The sequence below is a fragment of the Nymphalis io genome, chromosome 23, assembly GCF_905147045.1.
Source record: "Nymphalis io chromosome 23, ilAglIoxx1.1, whole genome shotgun sequence".
NCBI classification, from domain to species: Eukaryota; Metazoa; Arthropoda; class Insecta; order Lepidoptera; family Nymphalidae; genus Nymphalis; species Nymphalis io.
In genome coordinates, this window is record NC_065910.1 from 3231225 (window position 1) to 3257582 (window position 26358).

Below are 26358 nucleotides of genomic sequence, written 5' to 3' on the forward strand. Positions count from 1 at the left end.
AGCAATACTTGATATTGTTGTGTTCCGGTTTGAAGGGTGAGTGAGCCAGTGTAATTACAGGCACAAGAGACATAAAATCTTAGTTCCCAAGGTTGGTGGCGCATTGACTATAAGCGATGGTTGACATTTCTTACAATGCCAATGTCTAAGAGCGTTTGGTGACCACTTACCATCAGGTGGCCCATATGCTCGTCCACCTTCCTATTCTATAAAAAAAAAAAATATATAAATAGTTGCAAGGACTGAAAGGTAATATACTAGGAAATATAAAATATTTTTTTGTTTTATGTTTATTTATTTTTTTCCATCTTTATTGACAACCGTTATCTGCTGCGTAAATACATTAAATGATAATTTTGATTAAAACCGAACTAATCGTAAGTGTTTAGGTAGGTAAAAATAACTATAACCTATACGTAGTAAGTAACACCCTGTGAATGTCCCACTGGTGGGCTAAGGCCTCCTCTCCCTTTTAGAGTATAATACAAAAGCGAGCAAAACCGCAATGCACAGCTAGTATAGAATATATAATATAAAATTTTAAACAGATATTCATATTTTTTGCTTATGGCAACAATTCAAACTCTACAAATATGTAATTTATTTAGATCATAGATATGTTAATAATATATGGAAGAATGTACCTTTGTAGATCACATTTCATTTTACCTGATAAAATATTCTCATCTCATCTATTATAAATGTGAAAATTTGTGTTTTGATATTAGTCAATTGACCTTAGAGCAATTTATTTAGTCTGTGTAACCCCACAGACTAATAAAATCTGTTATAAATGCCAAATGGTTTTTAAATTGAATCAAGGATACTTTTATATTGATTTTTATTTATATAATTATATTTCAATTATATATAAATAAAAAAAACTGTAAGTGTCTTTTAGTATACTTATAACTTTTATTGGACAAGAATGTAGATATTAAGTAATTTTATAGCATTTGTTTGTTGCAATGAATTATTTTCAAAAAATAATTGTATGTGTTATTCACAGAGATTAATACATAAGCAAAGGATTTCTATGATACACATAAAAGTTTCTATAGTTACCAAATGACTTAAATAATAATATACTCGGAGCCAGTTTTATTGGTGGGAAATTGTTCCAGCCATTTGACTTTGATCAGGGTACATCCCATTACATATGTATACTTATATGATAATTAAAATAACATGATGATGTAGTGAAGATGCTGTGCACAATATCAGGTTTTAGTCTATCGTAACAAAGTTGAAAGGTTTCATTATAGGTACGATGTAGGTTTTTATAGTATATACTTTAAAGGCTTTAGAACACATGTCAAGTGTATAATACATGTTATGGTACACAGTTTTTCAGCTCTTTTTTTTGATTACCTGTACTATAAAAAAAATACAAATCCATAAAGGTGTGATTTTTCCTGATTAATTGTAAGAAAAAATCTCTATATAAAAAATGTGCTAGTGTCTTTATAGTGAGTAGTGTAACCGTAACAGCCTGTGAATGTCCCACTGCTGGGCTAAAGGCCTCCTCTCCTCTTTTTTTGAGGAGAAGGTTTGGAGCTTATTCCACCACGCTGCTCCAATGCGGGTTGGTAGAATTCACATGTGGCAGAATTTCAGTGAAATTAGACACATGCAGGTTTCCTCACGATGTTTTCCTTCACCGTAAAGCACGAGATGAATTATAATCACAAATTAAGCACATGAAAATTCAGTGGTGCTTGCCCGGGTTTGAACCCACGATCATCGATTAAGATTCACGCGTTCTTACCACAGGGCCATCTCGGCTTTTCATTAGTGAGTAGTGTAAATTATGTTAATTAATAAATAATTTATGACTATTACCATTAATAATTGTGAGTTATATTTTGTTATTAAAAAGCTTTTGCAGTCAGTACACAATATTGACTTTGATATACTCATTTGGTATAGAACTTAAAAAAAGTAATTTATTGCTGGTTAGTAAATTTCTTTTTTAAGTGTAAACAAAGGAAAGAAACCTACATGTCCCACTGCTGTTCAAAAACTTCGTCTCCTTAAGAAAACAGTTTGAGAGCTTTTACGACACTGTACTAGTGCAAGTTGCTTGATCACATTTTCATCAAAGATCACCCCAAGTGTTACGATCGATACTTTCTATCTAATACACCATCTTGGCTTTATCAGTTTGGGGATTTTTTTTTTAAATAATTGTGACATAAATTATAATCTCCAACTACTAACAAATTTCTTAATAATCTACCAAAAAATTGGTAGATTATTAAGAACCTATATTTAAAAAGAAAAGTTTAAAGAGCAACGGAATATGTAATTTTTGTTTAAGAGCTGTAATTCTAAAGCTTTTTTATAAATTGAACAATTATATAGCATTCAATTATATGTACACATATAAATATATTACCAAACAATGTTTTTCTGTTAATAGTTGTTATTTATTGGTTCAAACGCTTAATTTTCATATCTACATGCTTATTTATTTATTAAATTATTAAAGAATATATTTACCTGAAGATATAATTCTGATATTATCTTGCGATTGTATATTCATTTTGTATTTACACCGGAGCTGAAAATAAAGAAATTAAAATTGAAAAAGTTAAGCATAATTAGCTAATAACTCTTATATTTAAGAATTATGATAATAGTTTTATTAATATTAACAGAATGTAACATATTATTAATGTAAACTTAATATTATATGTTGTTTCATTTCGAGTTTATCAAGCAAAATACTGGTGGTAGGACTTTGAGCAAGCTCGTCCGGGTAGGTACCACCCACTCATCAGATTTTCTACCGCAAAACAGCAGTACTTGGTATTGTTGTGTTCCGGTTTGAAGGGTGAGTGAGCCAGTGTAATTACAGACACAAGGGACCTAACATCTTAGTTCCCAAGGTGGATGGTGCATTGGCAATGTAAGCATTGGTTAACATTTCTTATTGTAAGCCAATGTGTGTAGGTATTGGTGACCACTTACCATCAGGTGGCCCATATATTTATCTATTTTCCCCTTTTTAAGCTGTGTTCCTTAATTATACTTGTTTAAGTTTTGTTTTTATTATTGCTTAAATATTCATATTGGTAATCACTATTTAAATAATAATTTGACTAAGTGCTGTGATCGAAAAAATAGTTTATAATGTTTATATTATAAATCTTGATTAATCGGTCACAAATATTTTATTTCAATATATTAATTTAATAAATAAATACATTTTATCATCTTATTAATAATAATAAATTGTGTAAGCTAATTTTAGATTAATGAAAACAATGTATAAAAAAATGTATGGAATGCTCAGAATAATTTAATAGATAATGCAGCTTATACCACTATCTACCTTTTGAAGATAACTTGTATTTTATGAAGTAACTGTTAACAACTAAAACATAGTATTAGGATCTAAAATACAAACTTTGTGGTCATGTTATAAAAAAAAAAAAAACAAAAATATTTACAACTTACATGTTTTTACAAAGTTGAAAACTCATATATCACACCATCAATACACTACACTCAAACAATTTACTTCTTATATTTTACGCAAGACACAAACTTGGCATTTTCTCAGCAGTTACCCGGAATGATTTGAACAATGGGATCTAAATTTTATGCGAAAATACACTTTCACAATGGGACAAACCGATCCACATAGATAGCCACCTACACAAAACAATAAACAGTTATACAAGTTGAAACATCACAAAAAACTTTACATAAACTTAATTTTTAACAGTTTATTTAGGTTCTACCATGATGTTAATGTTATTAAAACTTTTTACACCGCAAAAAAAGTTACTTCGATAGTTTAAAAAAGTTTTAATCTTTTAACAAATGTCGACGACTTCAGTTCTAAATTTCTCACTGACAACGACAAGTTTTAAGAATGCCGATAGTCGGACCAAGCTAAATCGCTTATACTAAGCAAAATGAAACTTTAAAACATTTGTGATATGATGTAGATTTGCTTACACTTCATTTGACACAGGATATATTTTGTCGAATTAATAGTTACTTAAAGTTTATTTACTGAAATATCAAGTTTATTTTTTTTTTATTTATAATAGACGTTTAATTTTATTTTATTTTACCGTGTGCGAATATTATTTTATAACAATAAACTGTAATTATTTCGTATGGTGCGTGTGTTTTTTTATATGGCAACAAAATACTTTCAATTCAAAGCAAGTTATAACTAATACATTTTTTAAAATCAGATTTATTAATTATTCAAATTTACACTAAATTTTCAGAATTTATTTATTTTCTTAACTTTCTCTACTAAAAAGTATATTTTAGTGAATTTATTTAAATTATAATCTACTTGAAACTTTTTTTTTAATAATATAGTTAGGCGAGGCAAATAGGCCTCAGGGTAGAAGGTAGGTAGGTAGATACATAGACATTGGCACCGTAAGAAATATTAACCATTCCTTACATCGTCAATGGCCAGAAACCTTGGGTACTAAGATTTTATGCCCTTGTGCCTGTAGTTCTATGGGTCAACCTTCTGTGGGTCCATGGGTCCTTCTATAAGTCGTTCAAGTCGGAACACAATAATACTAAGTACTGATTTTTAGTGGTAGAATATCTGACGAGTGGGTGATACTTTAAAAGGTAGACTTGCACATAGTCCTACCACAAATTATAGTGGTGGTTTATTTGTAACTTTTATACATAGAAATATATGTTACATTTTGAAGGCGATTAAAAAGTTAAAACAAAAAGTATTCCAGTAGCAATTCATTTATTAAAAAATATGATGTTGATTTGTTTCTCAAAGGAGACTTGCCAACTGTGTACGGACTAGGAATTGTCAAGTGTACAAGTGTGTGCGGCACACACACATACAATCAGTCTCAGTCTTACCTATCCTAAACGAATTCAAGCTTAGATAATTCAAAAATACAATGAAAATGAAAAATAAAAATAATAGCATTGGACATTAATTATCAGTTTAAAGGCTGGACGTTATCATATCATCTTTGAAATAATTAGAATAAAATAGTGACGCTAATTGTGGTTTCATGTGTAGTCAGAAACAATAGTTACTGTTTATTACGTACGATTGACAAAGAAAATAGATGGCTTTTTTGTTTTTTTTTCTGATATATTTTTTAAAAAAAATCAAAAATAAAACAAAGTGATCAGTTGAAATTTTTTTACTTCGTTATTTCTTATACAAAATAGTGACTGAAATTTTCCTTTATATTTTATTAGAGCAATTATAATCCTTTGGTTATTGGGTAACAAACTAACACTATTAATACTTATTCGTAGTGAGAACTTATATCCTAGATAGGTAGGAATTCGAATACATAATATAAAACGTAATTTTACATCCAAATTAACTATCAAAATATAGCACTAAATGAATATCTTAATTACAAAATTATCGTATGTAATAAGCACCAAATAAGCTAACATTAAATCGATGGAATGTTCTAGAAAGTTCGATGTAAATTAAGATTTCCAAATTCTATTCACTATAGACGGCGCCACGGTCGCATCAGAGCGTGTACTTCCGCGTAACGCTACATAGTTGAGTGTAAGGTCATTCTCTGTTGCCATTTTGAAATATAAATCAGGAATTTTACAAATGTCATACTTATGAAGCAAATGCAAGCATTTCGATATCGAAGATGTAGGTATTAGATAACAGACGAAACCGAATTTAGCGAGCAGTTCAAGTAACGTGCAGCTAATTCTTATAGCTACATATACAATGTCAATATTAGACTTTGTGTAGTATACGAATTATTCACATATACGAATGCGAACGATCGTAAAATCCCTAGTTTACAAATTATTTCCTTCGATTTAATTAACAAAAATTTAGTCTAATGATTTTTCTACAGCGCGACATCTTTATACTTCGTCAAGTCATCGGATTCATTCCCAACCGAATTGTGGCTATTTCTCATGCCGTAGTACACCCGCTCCCTGGAGCCACTGAAATGGTAAGGATCGTGTCGCATTCCATACGGATCCTCCCTTTTGAAGTCCTGGAAGAACCTGGGGTCATAATCTGGAGGAAACATTCGAGGGTCGTACATATATTGTCTGTAGGGATAGGCCATTTCACTCTTGCAGTCCATTCTGTCTTCGAACTCGTACCCCTTGGCGGGGTATTCATCGGTATTAAAGGCGCCTACGACCGAATGTCTTCTCTTGTAGGGATTATCGAAGGGTCCGGTTCTAGGGCCGACCCAAGTGCCGTAGGTTTGTGGCGGGGGGAAGGATTTCGGGTATCCTCGTAGGCTAGCGGCGTATTGCCGGTCTGCGAGGTGTTGCCAATACGCTGGCGGGGGCTGGGGCAGCATCATCGGCGGGTAGCCCATGTTCATCGATTGTCGGGATGCTAAGTGACGACGAAGATCTGGCATCGAGCCTGATTTACCTGTAAAAAGAAAAATCACACCATGACAACAAAAATCTCTACGCACTGCTTTTTTACCTATATTTTGTGTCAATAACCTAAGCAATGTCCTGATACTAAATTTTTTAAATTAATAGACTATTTATTTACTCCGTGCGTTTTGGACAATATTTCGTTCCTTTCGTAATTTATTATTCGAAGTACAATCAATAATTAAATAAGCCCGAATGAAACGATAAGTAGCTTGGAAAAATATTGGTGCAAGTATTTTATTACATTTTCGTCTATTAACTATATTGGGCCTTCGTAATATACTTATTAATGGTGTTTATCCATTAAAATAGAGAGCGAGATACACTACAAAAACGATCTAAAGAAGGCTAAGTATAATATTCAAATTAGCAATGTTACCGTTATCAGCCAAGAACCCATCATTGGTAAAAGCACCGGGTGTGTCTGGCACGAAGTGGCTGGCGTCGAACTCACTGCCGCTCACCGGTACTGTGTTGCCATATTCACTTTTTCTGGAAAGTTCAATGAATACATTTAATACAGCATTAGACAAATTAATTAAGACAATATTATATTGTAAAGTTATTACGCAGATATAATTTAATTTAAAAAAAAATGTGAGTATGTAAGCTGATATTACAATGTTTTCAAATGTCAAATGGTGGTTGTATTTATTGCCATTATTCCTTTTTTTAATAAAAAAATTAAACTAATCTTTTGCGAGTTGGCTCTTACAATCAGTTTACAACAAAAAATCAATCTTTACTAGCATCGGTTCGTAATTAGTTAAATTTTATTTTTACGAGATGAACGACAAGAAATTCATTAGTTAGATACTATTTTTGATTTTTTATATTACGTACATAAATTATATAGCGTAAAATTGTGCATGAAAAATAACGAATGCTAATAAGTTTCTTTTAACACTTATTATATAGTATTGAAAATTATAGCAGATACATTTTGTTTTAACGAAAAAAATAATGTAAATGAATTATATATAATTAGGACTTTAGAACTATCATATAATTTATAATTTCGTGTAAATGTGCAATAAGTGTTTATGTGTGAAGTTAGAGTGAGGTGGTGGTACCTCGCCTCTCGCAGCGCATAGGCGGACTGCACGAGCACAACGCCGCACACGACGGCGGGCAGGCGCGCCACGTAACACGCCAGTTCGGCGCCGCCGTACACGCCCTGCAGCCCCTGCCCGACAACAACAATCAGCGACACACATAGTATGATTACTGGTCTGACTTACTCGTCTGTATAAATATCTGTCTGTATAAATGGGTAATCATTTATCGTTTGTTCTACATAATACTACTACTATGCATATTCTGTCAGTGAGCCAGTGTAATAAAGAGCACAGAGAACATATTATTTCGTATGATATGTATTTTGATGGTGTAAGCTGTATTTAATATTTCTTATAATTCGATCCGATAGGATTCTGTTTCGAGCCTCGGATTGCCTGTCGTTACAATAACTCACTTAGTGGAAGGTACCTAACAAAACGGTCGTGCACAAAGCCCTACCGCCAATTCTTGATAACCACTTACTGCCAAGTGGTCATTTGCCATTCCAACTTCATATAAAAACAGGTTTTATTGTCTATTAAATTAAAAAGAATATACTTATTATAATTTATACAAATTTTAACAACATTTCCAATTTATAAGACTTCCTTAATACCATACGAAACCATTAAACTATCACTTTATAGTTGGTAAAAGAATAAAATAACGATTATAAGTAAATATCGCCGATTTAATATTTGTTTCGAATGTTAAGAATCTGTATTATGTAGCCATTATGTATGTTGTTATAATAATATTTTATTATTATTACACAGCACTTGAAATTTCACTTTCTATGCGGTCAGTAAAATTCATACATTATTATACAAAAATAAAGACTACAATATTTCACAACACGTTCAGACAGTAAGTAGACATACCAGAGAATTTGTTACGCACTTGTAATTCAAAAAACAAAAATAAAACTATATTCTTTAGTATTTAGTAAAAAAATGCTTTAAATAATTTTTAAACCCGTACAATTTGGTCGTGAAACTGTCTAAAGATAAATTATCAGCAAACGTGTCGCTATAGTTTCACTTGTTTTATTTATTTGAATTAGTAAAAGATAACAAAATTACCACCCAATCGATGGAACGAAGGCGCGGGTATAAGCTTTTATTATTGAAAATAAAATCACTTTTAAAGCACCTATACAAACTGAGCAGTAGGGCTAATCTGTAAGAACAAATTCGAAAATCACCGCAGAAAACGCTCATCATAAGTCAGAATGTGATATGCAACATTGATCATAACTATAACATTTGGCCGTTGATTGGCCGCAAAAGTCTGCCATATATTTTCTCCGACCGCAAACCCCAAATATGAAAAGGACAATTGAATGGCAATGAATACTGAAGGTTAAATAAACTATGCTAAAAATTTTGCTACGAGACTGTGATAATTATAATAAACGCTACTCTAATATAGATATATTTAAGGAAAATTTATTTAAGCCTTAAAAAACTGTATTTGTCTTTAATATTCCTTTATATTTGTTCTGCTTTTTAAATTACATTTTAAATACTCGACTTTATATATTTTAATTAATCGTTAAATAACTTGTTATTGTTAGGTTCACTCCAGTTAGACTTATTTTGTTACCAAATGTTTATTTATTATATTATGCTGTATGTTTCCCAAATAAATAAATAAATTACCCAATGACTGATAGACATATAGAAGACCAGAGCACATTCCGGTATCAGCACCAGTATGACTGAGATCAGCCACGCGAGTAGGTACGTGTTGTTTTTCTGAAAAAAAAAACCATACAACTTACACACAACTTAAATAGAGTTTCCTATCAGCGTAGGAGGAGATCAACCATATTTTTGTGAACTTATCCGTAAGCCTTAAAATTCATTTTTATTGTATATTTATTTACAGTATGTAGATGCAACAATGCTGATTTAAGACCTCCGCTTGTTTTTTTGAGGAGAAGTTTCAGAGTTTATTCCACCACGTTGCTCTAATTCGGGTTGGTCACACATGCGACAGATATCCAAGACAAGCAGTAAACCTACTTACGATGTTAATCTTACCGCTGGGCACGAAATCCTTACTAATAGTATAAATGCGACAGTTTGTTTGTTTGTAACGCTTTCACACCTTAACTACTCAACCGATGATTATTAAATTTCTCATACGCGTTGCCATGGACACAGAAAAGGATATAGAGTACCTAAAGGATATGGAGTACCTAAAGGATATGGAGTACCTAAAGGATATAGAGTAACTAAAACTACTATCACACGCGGATGATGTGGGTTGATTAGTTAAGACGTGAAAGGGTAACACACAAACTTACTCACTTCTGCATTTATAATTTTAGTAAGGATTAAATCTTGTTCGGCGGTGAAGGAAGAAAACTGGATATATGTTGAATAAAAATCTTCTAAATGTGTGCTCACCAACTCGTGTTGGAACAGCGGTACATATACCTCTGCTTCTAATTATATTTAAAAAAAACTGGCGTTCGTAAGGAATTGATTTAAAAATTGTCGCATAATTAAATATGCTCAATAATAAATAAATATTTAAATTACATTAGAAATAGGTATTATAATGTAACTCAATTAATCGTCTAATTTACGCAATTATTTAAAATTAATTGTTAATAGTTTAATAATTATACTTACCAGTCGCTTAAGACCAAACATTACAAGTTTTTTTGAACGTTATTAAAATCTAAATACTGACAAAAAAGTACCGGTTTTTTGACAATCGATTTGTTAAAAAAAGCAATTCTTTAGTTTGCCATTTGAAATTACTTCCAAAACTTTTTTTCTGAAATAATTAAGAGCACCAAGTTTCAAAATATTAGCGCAGAATTTATTAGCGTTATTTTTTAAATCAGCCTTCGGCTTCTTTGGTCTTGCTATTCATTTTAGTTTCCGAAAAAAAAAAACAATACGTTGTGTTTGCTTTTTGATTTCGTGCCTGCAGTGCTATTCTATAAGAACTTCTTTGTATCAAATTGGTGTCATTAAAAGTGATTTATTAATGTTATAATTATTATAATGATAGTAAACGTAAGTATAGCCTGATTAATTATGAAAAAACATACATATTTATTAGTTTTAAAATATTCTTACCGATATAAGGCCATGGACCAAGGTGACAGTGGCTGTAATAATGATGCAATAGCAGATCATCAATAAAACGGATGGTATCGGCAATCCGCTCTGCGACTCCACCACCCATACTATCTCGTAGATTAAAGCTATCGCGTATGCAACCTGGAAATATAAATATTACTGCTTTAGTTAATTAAATATTAATACATAGTTTGTTCGTTCGCCATAAAACTCGATCATATTAAACAAATTTGCAGGCTTAGAAAAAAAATTGATAACACTAATTATGTATTAGTGATATAATTACCAAACAGAAAATTATAAAGAAAATCGGTTGACAAACAGAGGAGAGAAAGTTGGAAAATGAACTCTGTTGTCTTTGCTTATTTATTTATATATTGTGCCGTGTATGCCTTGTTTGTCTAGTGGCTAGATTGTGCAGCCGTGTAATTGTACAGCGGTCACGAATTCGAACTCCAGGTGAACCGTAATTAAGTTTTTCTGTCATGATTTTTTTTTAAAACCAGGTCTTAGTATGTTGGCAGTTTTTTACTACCTTGCCTCGGAATGCATGCCGATGTTCTTGCGCCCGAACTCTTTCCGGTCGTATCTAATTTGCCGTTCCATCGGATTTATGAGAATGAGTAAATAGATAAACAGCTTCGTTTGTGCACACAATTGTGCACTATTATATGTCCTGCGCAGTTGCAGGCTGGTCTCCCTTGAGAATAGCCGCCGCGGCCGCAATCGGCCAAGAGAACGTTATAAAAATTGTATTGTTTACTTAACAGAGATTTGTTTTAAAATAAAAATGAAAAAAAAATCATTATAAAAAAAATCTACTTTTTATTTTGGTTTCGAATCAAAAAAAACTAACAAACAGGGCAAGCTTAATAAAACCGTTTAAACATATAAGCCAAAGAGAGAATTATAAGCCAATTTAGAACTAGGGATTTCAATTATAAATAATGTTCTCATTAAATAATCTAAGTCATTTTCAATACATTAAAATCTATATGTTTTTTTTTTGTTCCTTGTGCCTCCATCTACCATATATCCGATTGAATTAAAACTTCTACAATTGTGTTGGACACTTGATGGTAATCAAGGACCATCAACGTACATAAAGACATAATTTTTACCAACAACATTTGAAGAGGCATTGCATTGCATGCTTTATGTTAGTTCTAGTTATAAATAAAAATATTCTTCAATATAGTCATGTAAAAATAAATTTATTGGCATATAATTAGGCAATTTAATGCATTAATTATACAAATAGACATGAGTTGAAATAGTTCCAACCGAATTACTTCGCGCCGCCCGTTATATTACACAATATTGCATTCAAAATGACAACATAATCTCTTCCATAGCATAAATTAATAATATTACGATCCGGTTAGTAATCACAATATATAATCTGTTATCTGGAAGTCGGCGAAGCTTATTACGCATTCCGCTATCCGCGCTCGCCATTTCGACATCTCGTGAGATAACTTGGCCTTAGAACTGGTAGCCCCTTCTATTTGATATGAAACAATGTTGTACAATTACTGAGGTAGCCTAGATTCCCTCGAATCAACGTTCAAAAACATTGGCAGCTCAATTTATGCAATTTCAATACTCTGGTTAATAGGGTTACCATTTACAAATACTACAAAGGTAAATTAAACGTCTTAATACCTGCTCAAAGAAATATGATAAATGCGAAACCCTAACACGTTTCATTTGCCTTATTTAACTTAAGACATTGAAACTATTTTATTTATAGTATGAACTTTTGAGATGTTATTAATATTACTTCGTATTCAAAATGACAGACAATAAACTTTATATTCAAGAGTAGCCAATTATGTACAAAATTATATGAGCTAACTGTCGCGCACTTTTATTCTCTAACTCTCATAGCCCGATAGGACGGCAACAAGAACGGTAAGTGATCAGGTGCATGACCTACGGTTTTTCACGTGCTTTCCGAAGCACCGAAAAACATCCCCACGTCTCGAAGTCTAAAGATGTTATAATTTCCTATATTTTTCCTGTATGTACGTTTGTACATATTTTCATATACGTCGAAACTTGATGACTACTGACTTTTCCCCAAGGATAACTCCTTGAAGGTTGGAGAATAAAATATTAGATATAATATAGAAGTAGTAATAATAAGCAAATATATTTATTGGTTTCACTTACCAGGGCATAAGCGGCAACAAAGCCCGAGGCTGCTGTCACGCTGCAGCAGAATATCCTGCTGATAGCTGGCTTCATCCGTAATTTTGGAGACGAGTCTGTGTCGCTCAGGTCATTACTGACTGACATTGTGTTTATATTATCCACCTTCATATATAACAAATATACCAGAACCTAAAATCGATTTAACATGGACGGCAACGCCAAATCTTATTCTGAATTTTAACACATTATTCTTCAAACGAAAGTTACAAGATTGTTCAACTGCATGATATGTTCAAAATGTTTGGACTGGTAAGACGTTCGATTGATGTTTTCATTGGCTTTTTCGAAATTTGATTGATGCTTGTTCTGCAGCAATAATTCTTGAGGTAATCTTTATAAGCATATAAAGATTGTACGAATTTGAAACTGACATCTATTCAATCATTATCGAAAAGGCAGTTTCTATTTTCGTTTTCCACGTATGATTCTTCATTATCCTGTAAAATAAAACAATTGTCTTGTAATCAAATGTTGTTCAAAAATTTAATATTTGAATATTTTAAATTTTCCGGAAGCGTTTTTGAATATTTAGTAATAGTAGTAGAATACCTGTTTACATCTTTTAAGTGTATTGTGTTTTTTTTCTTTATTTAATTTATTTATTATTGATAGATGCTTAATGTCCTTCTGACCGATTTCGGCCACGGTGACCAATCTCAAGAGAGATTAGATTAGATTAACAGAAGTGCATCCTCATAATCCAATGGGACTGTAATCCGACACGAACGAAAAGAATTCAGACGCAGGCCCTATGGCTTTACGTGGTTCCCGAGGCACAGGAGTTTATACACAGCCAACTTCCAGACTCCAGGCTGCTACTGAGATTCTTCGACAGAAAACTCAGCAACTTTTTACCGGCCTGACCTAGAGTTTGATACCAGGACCTTGGTTTCTGGGGATTTTTATCTAGCTAGTAAACCCACGAGGCAGTGTTTTATTTATAGGAAAATACATAAATAATTAAACATCTAAATTGAGATTAAAACAATAATAATAACAAAGTAGATACAATTCACGAAAGCGGGGAATGATAAGAATGCTTGATAATTGAGTAATTATTTAAATAAATTTATTCAGTGAACCATAGTAAGTGTAAAAACAAATATTACACATCGTATATAGTGTGATACTTAATAACCGCTGAGAATATAATAACATCGTAGTATTATTTGTTTAATAATAATGAATTCTATCGTTTTTTCCGGGTTTTGTCGTAACATTGACTAGCTGGGAATCTTAAGGTCTTTGACGCTGAATAACTAACTATGTGAACCCGTTTTCAATGTATGGGAAACATAAAACGCTTTATCGTAATTAATAAAAAATTACGTAGTAAAACGTCTCAATTGAAAAATTTTTGTTCTTGTTTACAATTAATTAACATAAAACTTTTGTTTATTTAAAATTTATGTGTGAAAACGAACTGTTGAAGACCATCGCTTAATTGCAATTACTGTTATTTCAAGGATAAATATACTATATAATAAGTAAACAAAAACTTTATATCTGATCTTTTGCAACAAGTATTGAAATCGTATGAATAAAATATATGCATTGATATATAAATTAGCTTTGCAACGATAAGTCTAATTCTATAACTTTAACGCCTTTCTAATTAAATCTAGGATAATTGCAGTAGGCATGGGGAAAATTCTACTAACAAATTGTCACTTTATCGCAATCGAATTGAAGCAGGAATCGTTTCCGTTTATCCATGTTATCCGTATTATTCCGTTGCATAAAAGTTAACAATTCATTATGGTTTGGACATAACGGTATATGTTAATATAAAATCGGTTCGTTTCCGATTCGAATAAATATAGAATAATCAAAGTTTGATTGGAATTGGATCGGGAACGTATCGTAATCAGATGGTCAGTTGTCTCCTTCGTTCACAGACACAAGTACCATAAAAAACGTCCTGCAGACGTGAAAACTAATAAATAAATATGAAGTAAAGCACTGATATTAATGTTTGAGTAATCATTTAAATTTATTTAGAAAAATTAGATGGAGCAGTGGTTAGAACGCGTAAATCTAAACCGATGAGTTCAGGTTGAAACGGCAGGCAAGCCCAATGTTTTTCTTATGCTTAATTTGTGTTTATAATTCCTCCTGTGCTCAGCGGTAAAGAAAAACCTGCATGTATATAATTTCATTGAAATTCTACTTGTGTATTCACCAACCTGCATTGTTGCAGCGTGGTGGAAAAAGCTTCAAACCTTCTTCTCAGTTCTTATAGCGCAAAATACTAGCAAAAACACGAATATGTACACAATAGCATAATGTTTATTGATATACTTAAACTTTTTATATATATAACTTGAATTATATAAATAAAATTGTAAGAAAATCGATGTAATATTGTAAGAATAGCGATTGAGAATAGCAAAACCAGGTGAACATATAATTATTTAAGGTAAACACATGACATAATAATACAGCTAATAATTATATGACAAAACATGATATTAGTATTTATATTAAAGTCCATGCAACAATAATATGATTGATTTGTCAATTGCCTTTATTTTTTTATCATATAATTATATATACATTAAAAAGTACGCCTGTTGTAAACTATTTTTTTTCTAAAAGTGAAAAGGGACAGAAAATACAAGTTAATGTATACACTTTCTTTTTTACTCGATTACTTGTAACGAGAAAGCGCGCACTAAAACACTGAACTAATGATAGTTCCTAATTATTCTAAACCCGCTTTGTAAACTCGGAAAATACATTAAAATACAATTTACTTAAAAAGAATAAAAACTAATTTCATTCTCGAAACAAGATAGTATTTCATAATAATTACAAAAGACGATGCTCAACAAGAGAATGCGCCATTTTTTTTTAATTCTTATTATCAATAAAATATTTGTTGTTTTTCCAAATTTGAGCTTAACATATTTAACCCATTACTGCCCGTTTTTATATACTGGAGGGCTAAATCATTTAGGCACATATATTCGGAATCACGGTATACTTAGCTAAAATGTAGCTACATATGTTAAAAAAATATTATTGAATTAAAATATGACGATTAAATAAAGCCCATTTTTTTGTAGTAAATCGATATTTTTTTTTACTTGAATGAAGTTGTAAAAGCTGTATTTGTTATTATTCTACAGTAACAAAAATAGTAAAGTATTTCTAGATAGAACCAGCCAATCTCGCACTTGTGATAAAAGTCCTGAACAATTTTGTCTTTTAAAAAAAATTAATACGCGTGTATATCCAGACGAGAGAACGTTGTAAAGTTTCTTGGCATAGAAAAACATTACGCACAAATGAAATCCTAAAAAAACATATCAGCTATTTTCAAGAGAGATTAACCATCCTTGACATACAAATATAAGAAACGATTAAATTTGACCAGCAGTGATATTCGGATTGCCGTCCCATCGGATTATGAGAGTTAGGGAATACAGAGTGCACCTGTGTTTGCGCACACACTTGTGCACTATAATATCTTCTGCGTAGTTGGCTAATCTCTCTTGAGATTGGCCGCCGTGGCCGAAATCGATCTGGAGGACATTATTTTGATGCGTGTATTCTTGAAATGTTATCATTACTATGGTTAATGTCGCATATCAATTTCTGATATTTCACGAAAGTTTTCTGCGGTGAGTTTCGAGTTTGTTCTTACAGAATAGTCCTATTAATTCGACCTTGAAATATTCACTCATCGACCATTAAAAAAAATTTCAAAACGTATATAAATTATTTCTTTAAAATAATCATTCATATTTTATTAATCTTGGTTATGAATAATTTAACCTTAAAATGAAATGTAAGCAGTGTATGATCGTACTGTACTAGAAGGTTGGTAGTAGGTAGTAGTTACTCATAAAATAATGCAAATTCGTTCACGATCACGTTCTTACTCATCCATAGCGATTATTTCAAGGATATCTTGTAGAAAATAACTAGACTAACATACAAACAAGTGTAGAAAAATTTGCCGTATAAGTTACAAATTTGATGCCTTTATGTAATAGAATTTGTTTGGACGGTCCCAGGAGTATTAATCTATTAACACTTGTGAATACAATATCCTGTGATATAACTGTGAGTTGTGAACTGTCACACCGTCTGTCGACCACTTTCTACTAACCTCAATAATCAGCCTAAATATGAAAACAACTGGGTCCATTTTACAAAAACATCAATTTTACAGTTAGACTACTTCCTTTCTTCAATAATATGGTAGGAGACGACGTGATACGAATGGCTGACGTGATTTGGATTCATTGTAATGTCTGAGGAACTCTAGCCGTGATTAGAATTAAATAATCGATTCACTATTATCATTCTTACGGAATGTTTTTTTTTTCCAGTTTTAAAAAGAAAAGTTTTTACGAACAGCTTTATTAAAAACAGACTTCAAAATATGCTGTTAACATCTCGTGATCATTTCGCGCGTTAATGATTTCAAATTAATCTGAATATGTTTAACCTTAGTTTAAATTAAACAAATCAGCATTTTCTTAAAAGAACTTCTTTGCCTGGACGACATTGCTGAAAGTAAATATACATACTAATTTTATTAAATAACTAGTAAACTTTTTATATTATATTTGCCGGGAGGGCAAATGACTCTACTCCACCTGATGGTAAGTGGTAGTAGAGTCCAAACGCGACGACGGCCAGTACAGACGGGAAAAACGTTCTGCACTAGCCGCCTTCGCCTTGCCGGCCCGCAAGATGCCTCTTCACGCCTCGTTTGAAGGAACCCGGGTTGTAAGAGGAGGGGAACACGTGAGCTGGTAAGGAATTCCATTTTTTGGAAGTGCGACAAAGAAAGGAGTTGCCAAATTTCTTTGTGCGCGATGGAATTGATGTCACAGTTAGGCGGTGACATCGAGAACCAGCTCGCGTGGACTTAAGAAGGAAGGGGGAAGCAGGAATTAGAGAGAATAATTCCTCAGAGCACTCGCCGTGATACAGTCGATAGAAAGCGCTCAGTGCTGCTATCTCACGACGCAATTGTAAAGGTTCAAGGGTGTTTGTGACCTTTACGTCGCCAATAATGCGTACGGCACGTCGCTGCAACCGGTTCAAGGCATCCAGTAGGTACTTAGCGGAGCCATCCCAAAGGTGCGAGCAATATTCAACGCAAGACCGTACCTGTGTTTTGTACAGCAGGCACAGTTGTTGTGGCGTGAAAAAACGCCGCACCTTGTTCAGAACTCCGAGTTTCCGTGAAGCTGTTTTTATAACAGCCTCGATGTAATCCCTTGGACTAAAGTCGCAGCGAACGTCAATCCCCAGCATGGCGATTTTGCTTTGTATCACCAGCGGAGTACCACAGAGGGAGGGAAGAGGGGAAAATGCTGACTTTTTCGCTGTGAGAGCGCATACCTGTGTTTTCTGGGCATTAAACTTAACAAGATTGTCAGAGCCCCATTTGGCGATGAGCTCTAACGTCCTATCGAGTTCAATGACAAGATCCTTCCGCCTCTCCTCAATTTCCGCTCGCCCAGCCACTGCGCGTCCGTGGTATCCACCATGCACTGTACTATCGTCTGCATAGCAATGTATGTTCCCAAGAGAGAGCATATCATTGATATGCAAAAGAAAGTGTGGGAGATAGCACAGATCCCTGGGAGACCCCAGCATTCACTACATAGAATTGTGAAGCGCAACCATCTACTAAAACACGAAGGCTACGCTTGTGTAGGAAGCTGGCAATCCAGGTGCATAGCTGAGCAGGCAGACCATATGCCGGCAGCTTGGAGAGAAGACTTCTGTGCCAGACCCTGTCGAAAGCCTTGGAGATATCGAGGCTGACATCCAACGATTCTCCATGCTTGTCGATAGCTTCACCCCAGAGGTGTGTTAGGTACGCTAGAAGATCACCTGTGGACCGTTTTGGTCGTAACCCGTACTGACGATCAATAATTAGACAGTGATCTTCTAGGTAATGGATCAGTTGGTTGTTTAAAATCCGTTCCATCACCTTACAAAGTACTGAGGTGATAGCTATTGGCCGATAATTTGCCGGGTCAGACCGATCCCCTTTTTTGGGAACCGCTTGCACATTAGCTCTTCTCCAAGACTCCGGCACACATCCCGAAGAGAGAGAAAGTTGGAACAGGCGCGTTAACACAGGACACAGCTCCGCTGCGCACTTCTTCAGCACTATGGCTGGTATTCCATCGGGACCGCTAGCTTTTCGTACATCAAGTGATTGCAGCTCCGCACGCACATCACGTTGCCTGATTTTGATGTCAGGCATCGTATGGCCACATGAAGGTATTGTAGGTGGCAACGCACTACAATTATCGATGACGGAATTATCGGCAAAGAGTTTAGCCAGGAGATCAGCTTGCTCTTGCGGACTGTGAGCTAGCGATCCGTCCGGATTTCTGAGCGGTGGCAGCGAAGGTTGGCAGAAATTGTTTTGCACAGACTTGGTCAGACGCCAGAAGCTACGGGAGCCCCTAGGATGCGAAACAAGATCATGACCAATCTGTACAATGCGCTGTGCATCCGCTCTCATGTATGCCTTGCCTGTTTGAATTATACATTTAAAATATTTAAATTTTGCGGTGGTAGTAGGCAGCGGTTATCTTAAATACAAAAATTATTTGTTTTTGGTACCTCGCAAATAGCCCGCCATATTAACTTAAAAATTCTTTTAATTCACAGACAGACACTTCAACTCAATTTTATTTGTGTATCTATATACATAAATAATAATAGACTGACATAACGTAATTAGTGGTATAAAATAATTAATGGTATTAATTATTATAGATTAAAAATACATTTTTAATGCCGGCAAAGTTGTTATTAGTTATTAGTATTATAAATAAAGATGTGCCTTTTATTCAAGAACTGTTTGTACCGCATAATCTAGCAGAGCTTTCAGCAAATCCCTTGGAATATGTGAATCTAAAGTTTGTTTATTTTTCATCCTCTATATTGGAATATAGTATGCATACCGAAACGCTTGCAAATTTACATTTAATTTATCATGTAAAATGACAAAAATGTTGTATTCTCTTATAGGTATATTAATGCAAGACGAATGTGGTCATAAAATGATGCATAAAGATCCTCAAGTTTAGCGTCAATATTATCACTATTTACACTTGTAATGTACTCGTAGTATGACGAATGGCGTATTTGTGGCACTAAGGTATTATGCCCTTGCCTAATTGGCAATTACAATTGCATTGGCTGCTGATGTATAAATGCATTTAACTGTTTAAAATCCTAAATAAATAAACCTGTTTGGTGGTCAATTAAATGTTTTATCTGTAGTATTTAATTGATTCAATTAATTCGTTTGTTATATTTTAATTTATTCATTACATTTATGTAATATAATGTATATAAGTGTGTAGTGTAACTGCTGTTATGGTCTGTTAATGATGTTTTTTTTTTCTTAAATATCTTTAATATCCAGTAAAAGTATTATATGTATATCGTGCTCATACGTAACAACGTCTCAACTAAACGCAACATTCAATCAAAGTTACTTAACGCAATATTCTATCCTTCCGTATGTTACACTTGTATGATGAATTATGTTTTTCAATAAATTATTAGGTATCTACATAGTAAGCTCACTAGGTACCTGGTTCTATCTGTAATGTCGATACAATAATTTTTTCATCAAGTTATTGGTATTTGTAGCAATTTCTCCATCTTGATCCATGTGTCAACTAATTACGCGAAAGTACCGGCTTCCTGATATCCATGAATTTGTTTTTTTTTTTACTATTCTTAAGAACATCATTATTTTTTTCTTAAGAACAGAAATAGAAGACGTTATGTGTTGTGCAAGTCATTTAACAACCGCTCTTCTAGCCAGAAAACAGTTTGCAACGAATTGATGACCGGGCGTCAATACAAAGGTCTCATATATAATTATATTATTTATTATATTATATGCTGAAGAGTCAGTTTGATTGTTTAATCTTAAGATGCTTTAATTTGAAAACGTATTTTTGCTAATGTTGGTTATGTGACGACAACGCTATCCTTGGAAACCTCTTCTAATATAATAAGTGGTAATAATAGGTGGTAAGACTTTGTGCAAGCCCGTCTGGGTAGGTACCACCCAATCATCAGGTATTCAATCACTATCAATCACTAATCAACGACACTTAGTTTCGTTGCGTTCTGGTTGAAAAAGTGATAAGTCAGTGCAACTACTGGCACCAGGGACATAACATGTTAGTTCCCAAGGTCGAAGGCGCGTGCGCGATATAAGGAATGTTTAATATTTCTTACATCGCCAATGTCTATCGGCGATGGTGACCACATACCATCAGGTTTCCATTTCCCCGTCTGGCTACATATTACATATATAAAAAAAGCTATGACATTCATTTCACCGCATTATATGTCCTTATAATAATAACGTTATTTCCATATGCAGTTACTAAATTCAACCCACATGAAGCAGTCGCCTCTGATAAGTGTTACTCTATGTCAACGAACTCATAAAAACTACACGTAAATTTTTTTTGCGCGTACTCGTACATACTGATAATGGAATACTTTGGAAGGTATAGGTACTTAGTCTTTAAGCCTAAATATAGATGCGGATGCAAAAAAAAAATATTACTTTACGACTTCAGTTTAAGCTTAAAGTATTTCACTAAATCTGGCTAAAAATAAGGATCATAAAAAAGAGCTGATTCCATAAAAGCCATAGACAAAATATTGGTTATATTTTCTTGGAACTATAAACAAAAAAAGGAATTAAAAAAAAAACTGGAATTGTTATATCAAACACAGTAGGCAAGGAACGCATATAGAAACTTAACATCGGTGAACTCAAGGTCGGCAGAGCAAAAGAAAATATGGGCTTGCCCAATGTTTAAAGTGAAGGCTGTGTAACAACTGATGTGACCATTCAAGTGGATAAGATCGAAGAGAATAAATGAATGTCTACATTTGTAACTGAAATGTAGTTTTGGAATATTGGCTTCTATAATTCTGATCATAAATTTTATAAATCTTGATTGAATTGTTTCAAAACCATATTCTGAGGGGATCGTTTCTAAAAAAGTGTATTTATGTCATTACAAAAATAAAATATTGGACATTAGTATTTTAATGCAAAGTGATCTTACAGAAAAATAAATTTGGTAGAGGTAAGAGATAGCTTAGGAGTATTTATTTAACAACAACAACATTTTATTTGAATCTTTTTCTAATTTGAATAAGTACTGTAGTAAATAGTAGTAGATAAATTGTTTTACGACAGCAAGAAATAAGTGATTTCGATATACAAACGAGGCGTGAAGAGGCATCTTGCGGGCCGGCAAGGCGAAGGCGGCTAGTGCAGAACGTTTTTCCCGTCTGTACTGGCCGTCGTCGCGTTTGGACTCTACTACCACTTACCATCAGGTGGAGTAGAGTCATTTGCCCTCCCGGCGAATATATAAAAAAAAAAAAAAAAACAAAAAGCTGTCTCTTGCTCTCTTAAAATTAATGGGCAAAACAGGCGAACTCAAATAACGCACACAATATCACTTTTAAATCCAGGAACTATTTTTGAAACTAGATTACTATCTTAAAATTCTATAACTATAGAATTAATAAATATTATATAAATAAAGTAATACAGTAACAGTTTTTAAGGAGAAGGTTTTGGAGCTTATTCCACCACGCTGCTCCAAAGCGGGTTAGTGGAATACACATGTGGCAGAATTTCAGGAAAATTAGACACATGCAGGTTTCCTCACAATGTTTTCCTACACCGTCAAGCACGAGATGAATTATAATCACAAATTAAGCACGTGAAAATTCAGTGGTGCTTGCCCGGGTTTGAACCCACAATCATCGGTTAAGATTCACGCGTTCTTACCACTGAGCCATTTTGGCTTTTTTTTAAACTATAGATGTGAATATCTATGTAATAGCGAGAGCTACAGTTTATTTTTTTTTTGTCTATAAGAATATTTGAATTTGGAGTAGGTTACAGCAAAATAATAGGCATATAATAAAATAAGATATGGGTAGAATTTTAATCGCTGATCGGCCTCAAGCTAAGCACAGATTTTATTAGAACAGCGAACAGTTACTTCTAAACATTGTGATCGATTGACTCAGCTCAATTTGCATTACAAAACTGTTTTGTGGCCACATTGCCGTCGATTGTGAATGAATATTTATAGAAACAACACATACACGTACCGATTTAGAAGAAAACCGGCTATCCGGCTTTTTTACCTACCTTTGATTTCTTTTGTTTTTTTTTTATAAGACAAGTTTTTGAAGTCAATTTTTCTTACGAATCGAGCTCTGGTTTCCCCAGATGATACGTAGTTATTATTTAGTCGGATGATGTATATATCATTATAGTAGCAGCATCGCATTTTGACTTTGACAAATGTTATGTACATAATATGCGTCGGGGTTAAATGTACTGCCTGCACTGGCTAAACTAGATAACTATAGAAATGATTATCAATCCTTCTTCTAAACTTAACTAGTAAATCAGTAACAGCCTGTGAATGTCTCACTGCTGGGCTAAGGCAACCCACCCTGCTCCAATGCAACCCTCATATATATTTAATAAGATATTATAATGTATATATTATATATGATTCACGCGTTCTTACCACTGAGCCATCTCGGCTCTTCTAAACAAAATAGAACGAATTTGACCAACATTGACGGGATTCGCTCGACATTATTTTTCAAATCATACTGTACGGGGTTATATTCGTGGAAATATTAGCTGAGAATTTGACACAATCGAAATTTGATTGTTTGTATAAGATATTTCTAACAAAATGAACTTTATAATAACAAGTGGGTATTTTAAATACTAGCATGCTCTCAAAATAATACTATGCAAATGAATAGTAACTAAGGTATTGTAATAACTCAAGCATGATATACTTTGATTTAATTTAATAAATAATAAGTCCAACATTATCATTTGGCTCGAAGATATATTTTTTATTAAGTGCTTACATTTTATCAAATCTTGTAGTATAAGCCAAAAACTACAAGACGCTAGTAGCCATAAACTATAAAATATTATAATTTCATTTAAATGATTGCAGTTACAGTTACTACAGACCCCTGCGGTTATATTATAATAAACAAATAACCATTGCACCGGAACATTTATAAAATATGATTAAGTAGTAAAAGTGACAAATTACTTTTTAACAATTTATCTTTAATAAAATATTTATTATTCTGTAATTAAATTTAAAATGTGTTTTCTTTGTTTGCTAGGCATCTTTGTAGTGTTTCTAGACGCATATAAAGTCCGTTAGTATTTCCAACCGCTATTAATTATATTTTCTATGGCTCTGAGCAAAGGTTCTACACTTCTAGACGTCTTTGAACGTTGAAATGTGCTGACGAAGTTTAAATTAGTTTCATTTGAAATTTAATCTGAATTAAATACTTATATTTCTCAACCTGACGATTTCTTAATCGACCTGACCTTAATAAAATGTATAAAGATTTATAATGTTTTATTCTTAGATCGAATATGATGTCGACGAATTTAAGAATGTGGAACTGATGAAGTCGTTGTTCAAGTGGCATTACAATACACAACATTTAGTTCAACTGTAGTTTTCTTCGAAAGCCTTGTACGTTCAATGTCAACTAGGACATTAAGCCACATACTTCTGCAATGAATATAGTTACACCTGCTTTCATTTCATTTATTTTATAGATATTATAAGAATTAAATGAATACATATCCTAACTGTATCTACGACTTTGTTCGCTTAGATTTACAATTCTCACTTGCTGAAAATTACACTGTTAAGAGTATTAACAACCTTTAATGTATTTTTTTTATTTGGATACGTCACAAAAAGTGAGTTTCTTTAAAATTATACTGAAGGTTTTCCTTAACGTGGTACATTAAATATAAAACCATCACTTCAAAATTTGCAGCGCACTGGCGATATATTAAATTAATCTAAATATACATCTAGGAGGCCTGGAATACATCTTTTACAGCATTTTTATTTTTTACTGATAGCAGAGCTGGATACAACAGTATCCAGTACATGGTAGCATTTTACCTAACAATGTTAACACTTAAAATTGTTTAATTTAAGTTTTAGTAAGGTCATTGACCCATTGTAATTAGGTACAACTCACATGACCCCAAAATATATTCCATAGTTTGATATGCGTTAGTAGTGTGAGGATTAACTAATCGTTCATACGATACTAGTGCCTTCGAGCTTTGCGTAGTTTCGTCTTGTATTGGTATTTTCCATCCATATATACTTTAAAGGTCTGCTTGACACAGGTCTTCCCCTAAATTATTCAATACAAAACGTCACTCGTTATTGTGTATCGTTATCATTATTACGTTTCGATTTATACGTGATAAATCGAATTATAAACGAAATTGACAATCGCTTTGCATTTGTCTACAGTCTTTCGAACGATTTTTTTTTATTTACTAACAATAAAAACAGTACCAATCCATGTGGACATATTGTACGCCATAAGCAATCGTTTTAAATTCAACAATTACGTCGAGTCATAATAAAAAATAATTATCAATACCATGAATCATCAAACCATCAGACAACAACAATGGAACTATTAAAGTCACGATATGATATTGTTGCCACTTGAATTACTATATTTTTTTTAATATTATTTATATAAGATGGTTAATGATCTTAGTGAGATTAATAAAAATACATTTTTTTTTAATTTAAATTAATAAATTGAGTCCATTCGGTCAGCCAGTCGAAATAATCGAAGCACAAGCAAAATAAAATGCTGTTCTATGTACTACATGTTACAATTTGTGTACGACATCTAATCTAAAACAAAGATACTGTTTTAAAATAATAATATATGTCATCCTAATAAAGCAACAACTTGCTTTCTTAATTGCTTTACTCGCAAATCTATTCTAAGCCGTGTTCGTTACTAACAGCTTAAAAAATCTCACATAGCTCACTCGACCTCCTTTTCTTAGGCGCATTACCCTCATTTAAGTTTTACTCAATCACGTCAAATATTCTCAGGTCAAGTTAGATACGAGACAAAGCTTCGGTTCTCAGACGTATGTACTTACATAATAAAATCACAGCGCCATTAACAAATGTAAGTGTTGCTTAAACATAATATTTTTTGATAACTTTGATATTTTTTGTATAGCAGTAAACAATTTTGATATTTTATAATACTTATTTAATTTAACGTCTTGTTTGATTCAAAATAACGTCATTGAAATGTAATGTTAGTTTATTGGAAGGAAATCGATTAATTTTATTGACCTTGGGGTCTGGGGACAACAATTATTTTTTTATTGCGTTTTCCGAAACTCGTTTAGGTTCGTTCTATTAGCCAGTACTATTTATCAATACTTGCATAGAAAACAAACAAATCATGATAAGTAGTATTAACAGTCTACGAATGTCCCACTGCTGGGCTAAGGCCTCCTCTCATTTTTTTAGGAGAAAGTTTTGGAGCTTATTCCACGCTGCTCCAATGCGGTTTGGTGTAATACACATGTGGCAGAATTTCAGTAAAATTAGACACATGCTCGTTTCTACACGATGTTTTCTTTCATCTTGTTTCTCACGGAGACACAAATACTCCG

The 26358-nt window shown here is 33.0% G+C and overlaps 2 protein-coding genes across 4 annotated transcripts in view; both read right to left on the bottom strand.

Moving 5' to 3' along the window:
- The window catches only part of LOC126777615 (A-kinase anchor protein 13), a 51018-nt gene extending 47171 nt beyond the window's left edge, over nucleotides 1-3847 (bottom strand). For all 3 annotated transcript variants that reach the window (XM_050500698.1, XM_050500696.1, XM_050500697.1), the window contains exons 1-2: nucleotides 3463-3847; nucleotides 2503-2563 (exon numbers count right to left, since the gene is read on the bottom strand). In XM_050500698.1, the coding sequence (XP_050356655.1) occupies nucleotides 2503-2545 (43 nt within the window). In that variant the 5' untranslated portion in view covers nucleotides 2546-2563; nucleotides 3463-3847. The remainder of the gene's footprint in view (nucleotides 1-2502; nucleotides 2564-3462) is intronic.
- Nucleotides 3848-5156: 1309 nt separating this feature from the next.
- LOC126777675 (uncharacterized) overlaps nucleotides 5157-26358 on the bottom strand; it is a 28027-nt gene continuing 6825 nt past the window's right edge. The window contains exons 2-7 of the mRNA XM_050500800.1: nucleotides 12744-13222; nucleotides 10566-10709; nucleotides 9129-9224; nucleotides 7482-7594; nucleotides 6788-6900; nucleotides 5157-6397 (exon numbers count right to left, since the gene is read on the bottom strand). Coding sequence (XP_050356757.1) covers nucleotides 5850-6397; nucleotides 6788-6900; nucleotides 7482-7594; nucleotides 9129-9224; nucleotides 10566-10709; nucleotides 12744-12893 — 1164 coding nt within the window. The 5' untranslated portion in view covers nucleotides 12894-13222 and the 3' untranslated portion in view covers nucleotides 5157-5849. The remainder of the gene's footprint in view (nucleotides 6398-6787; nucleotides 6901-7481; nucleotides 7595-9128; nucleotides 9225-10565; nucleotides 10710-12743; nucleotides 13223-26358) is intronic.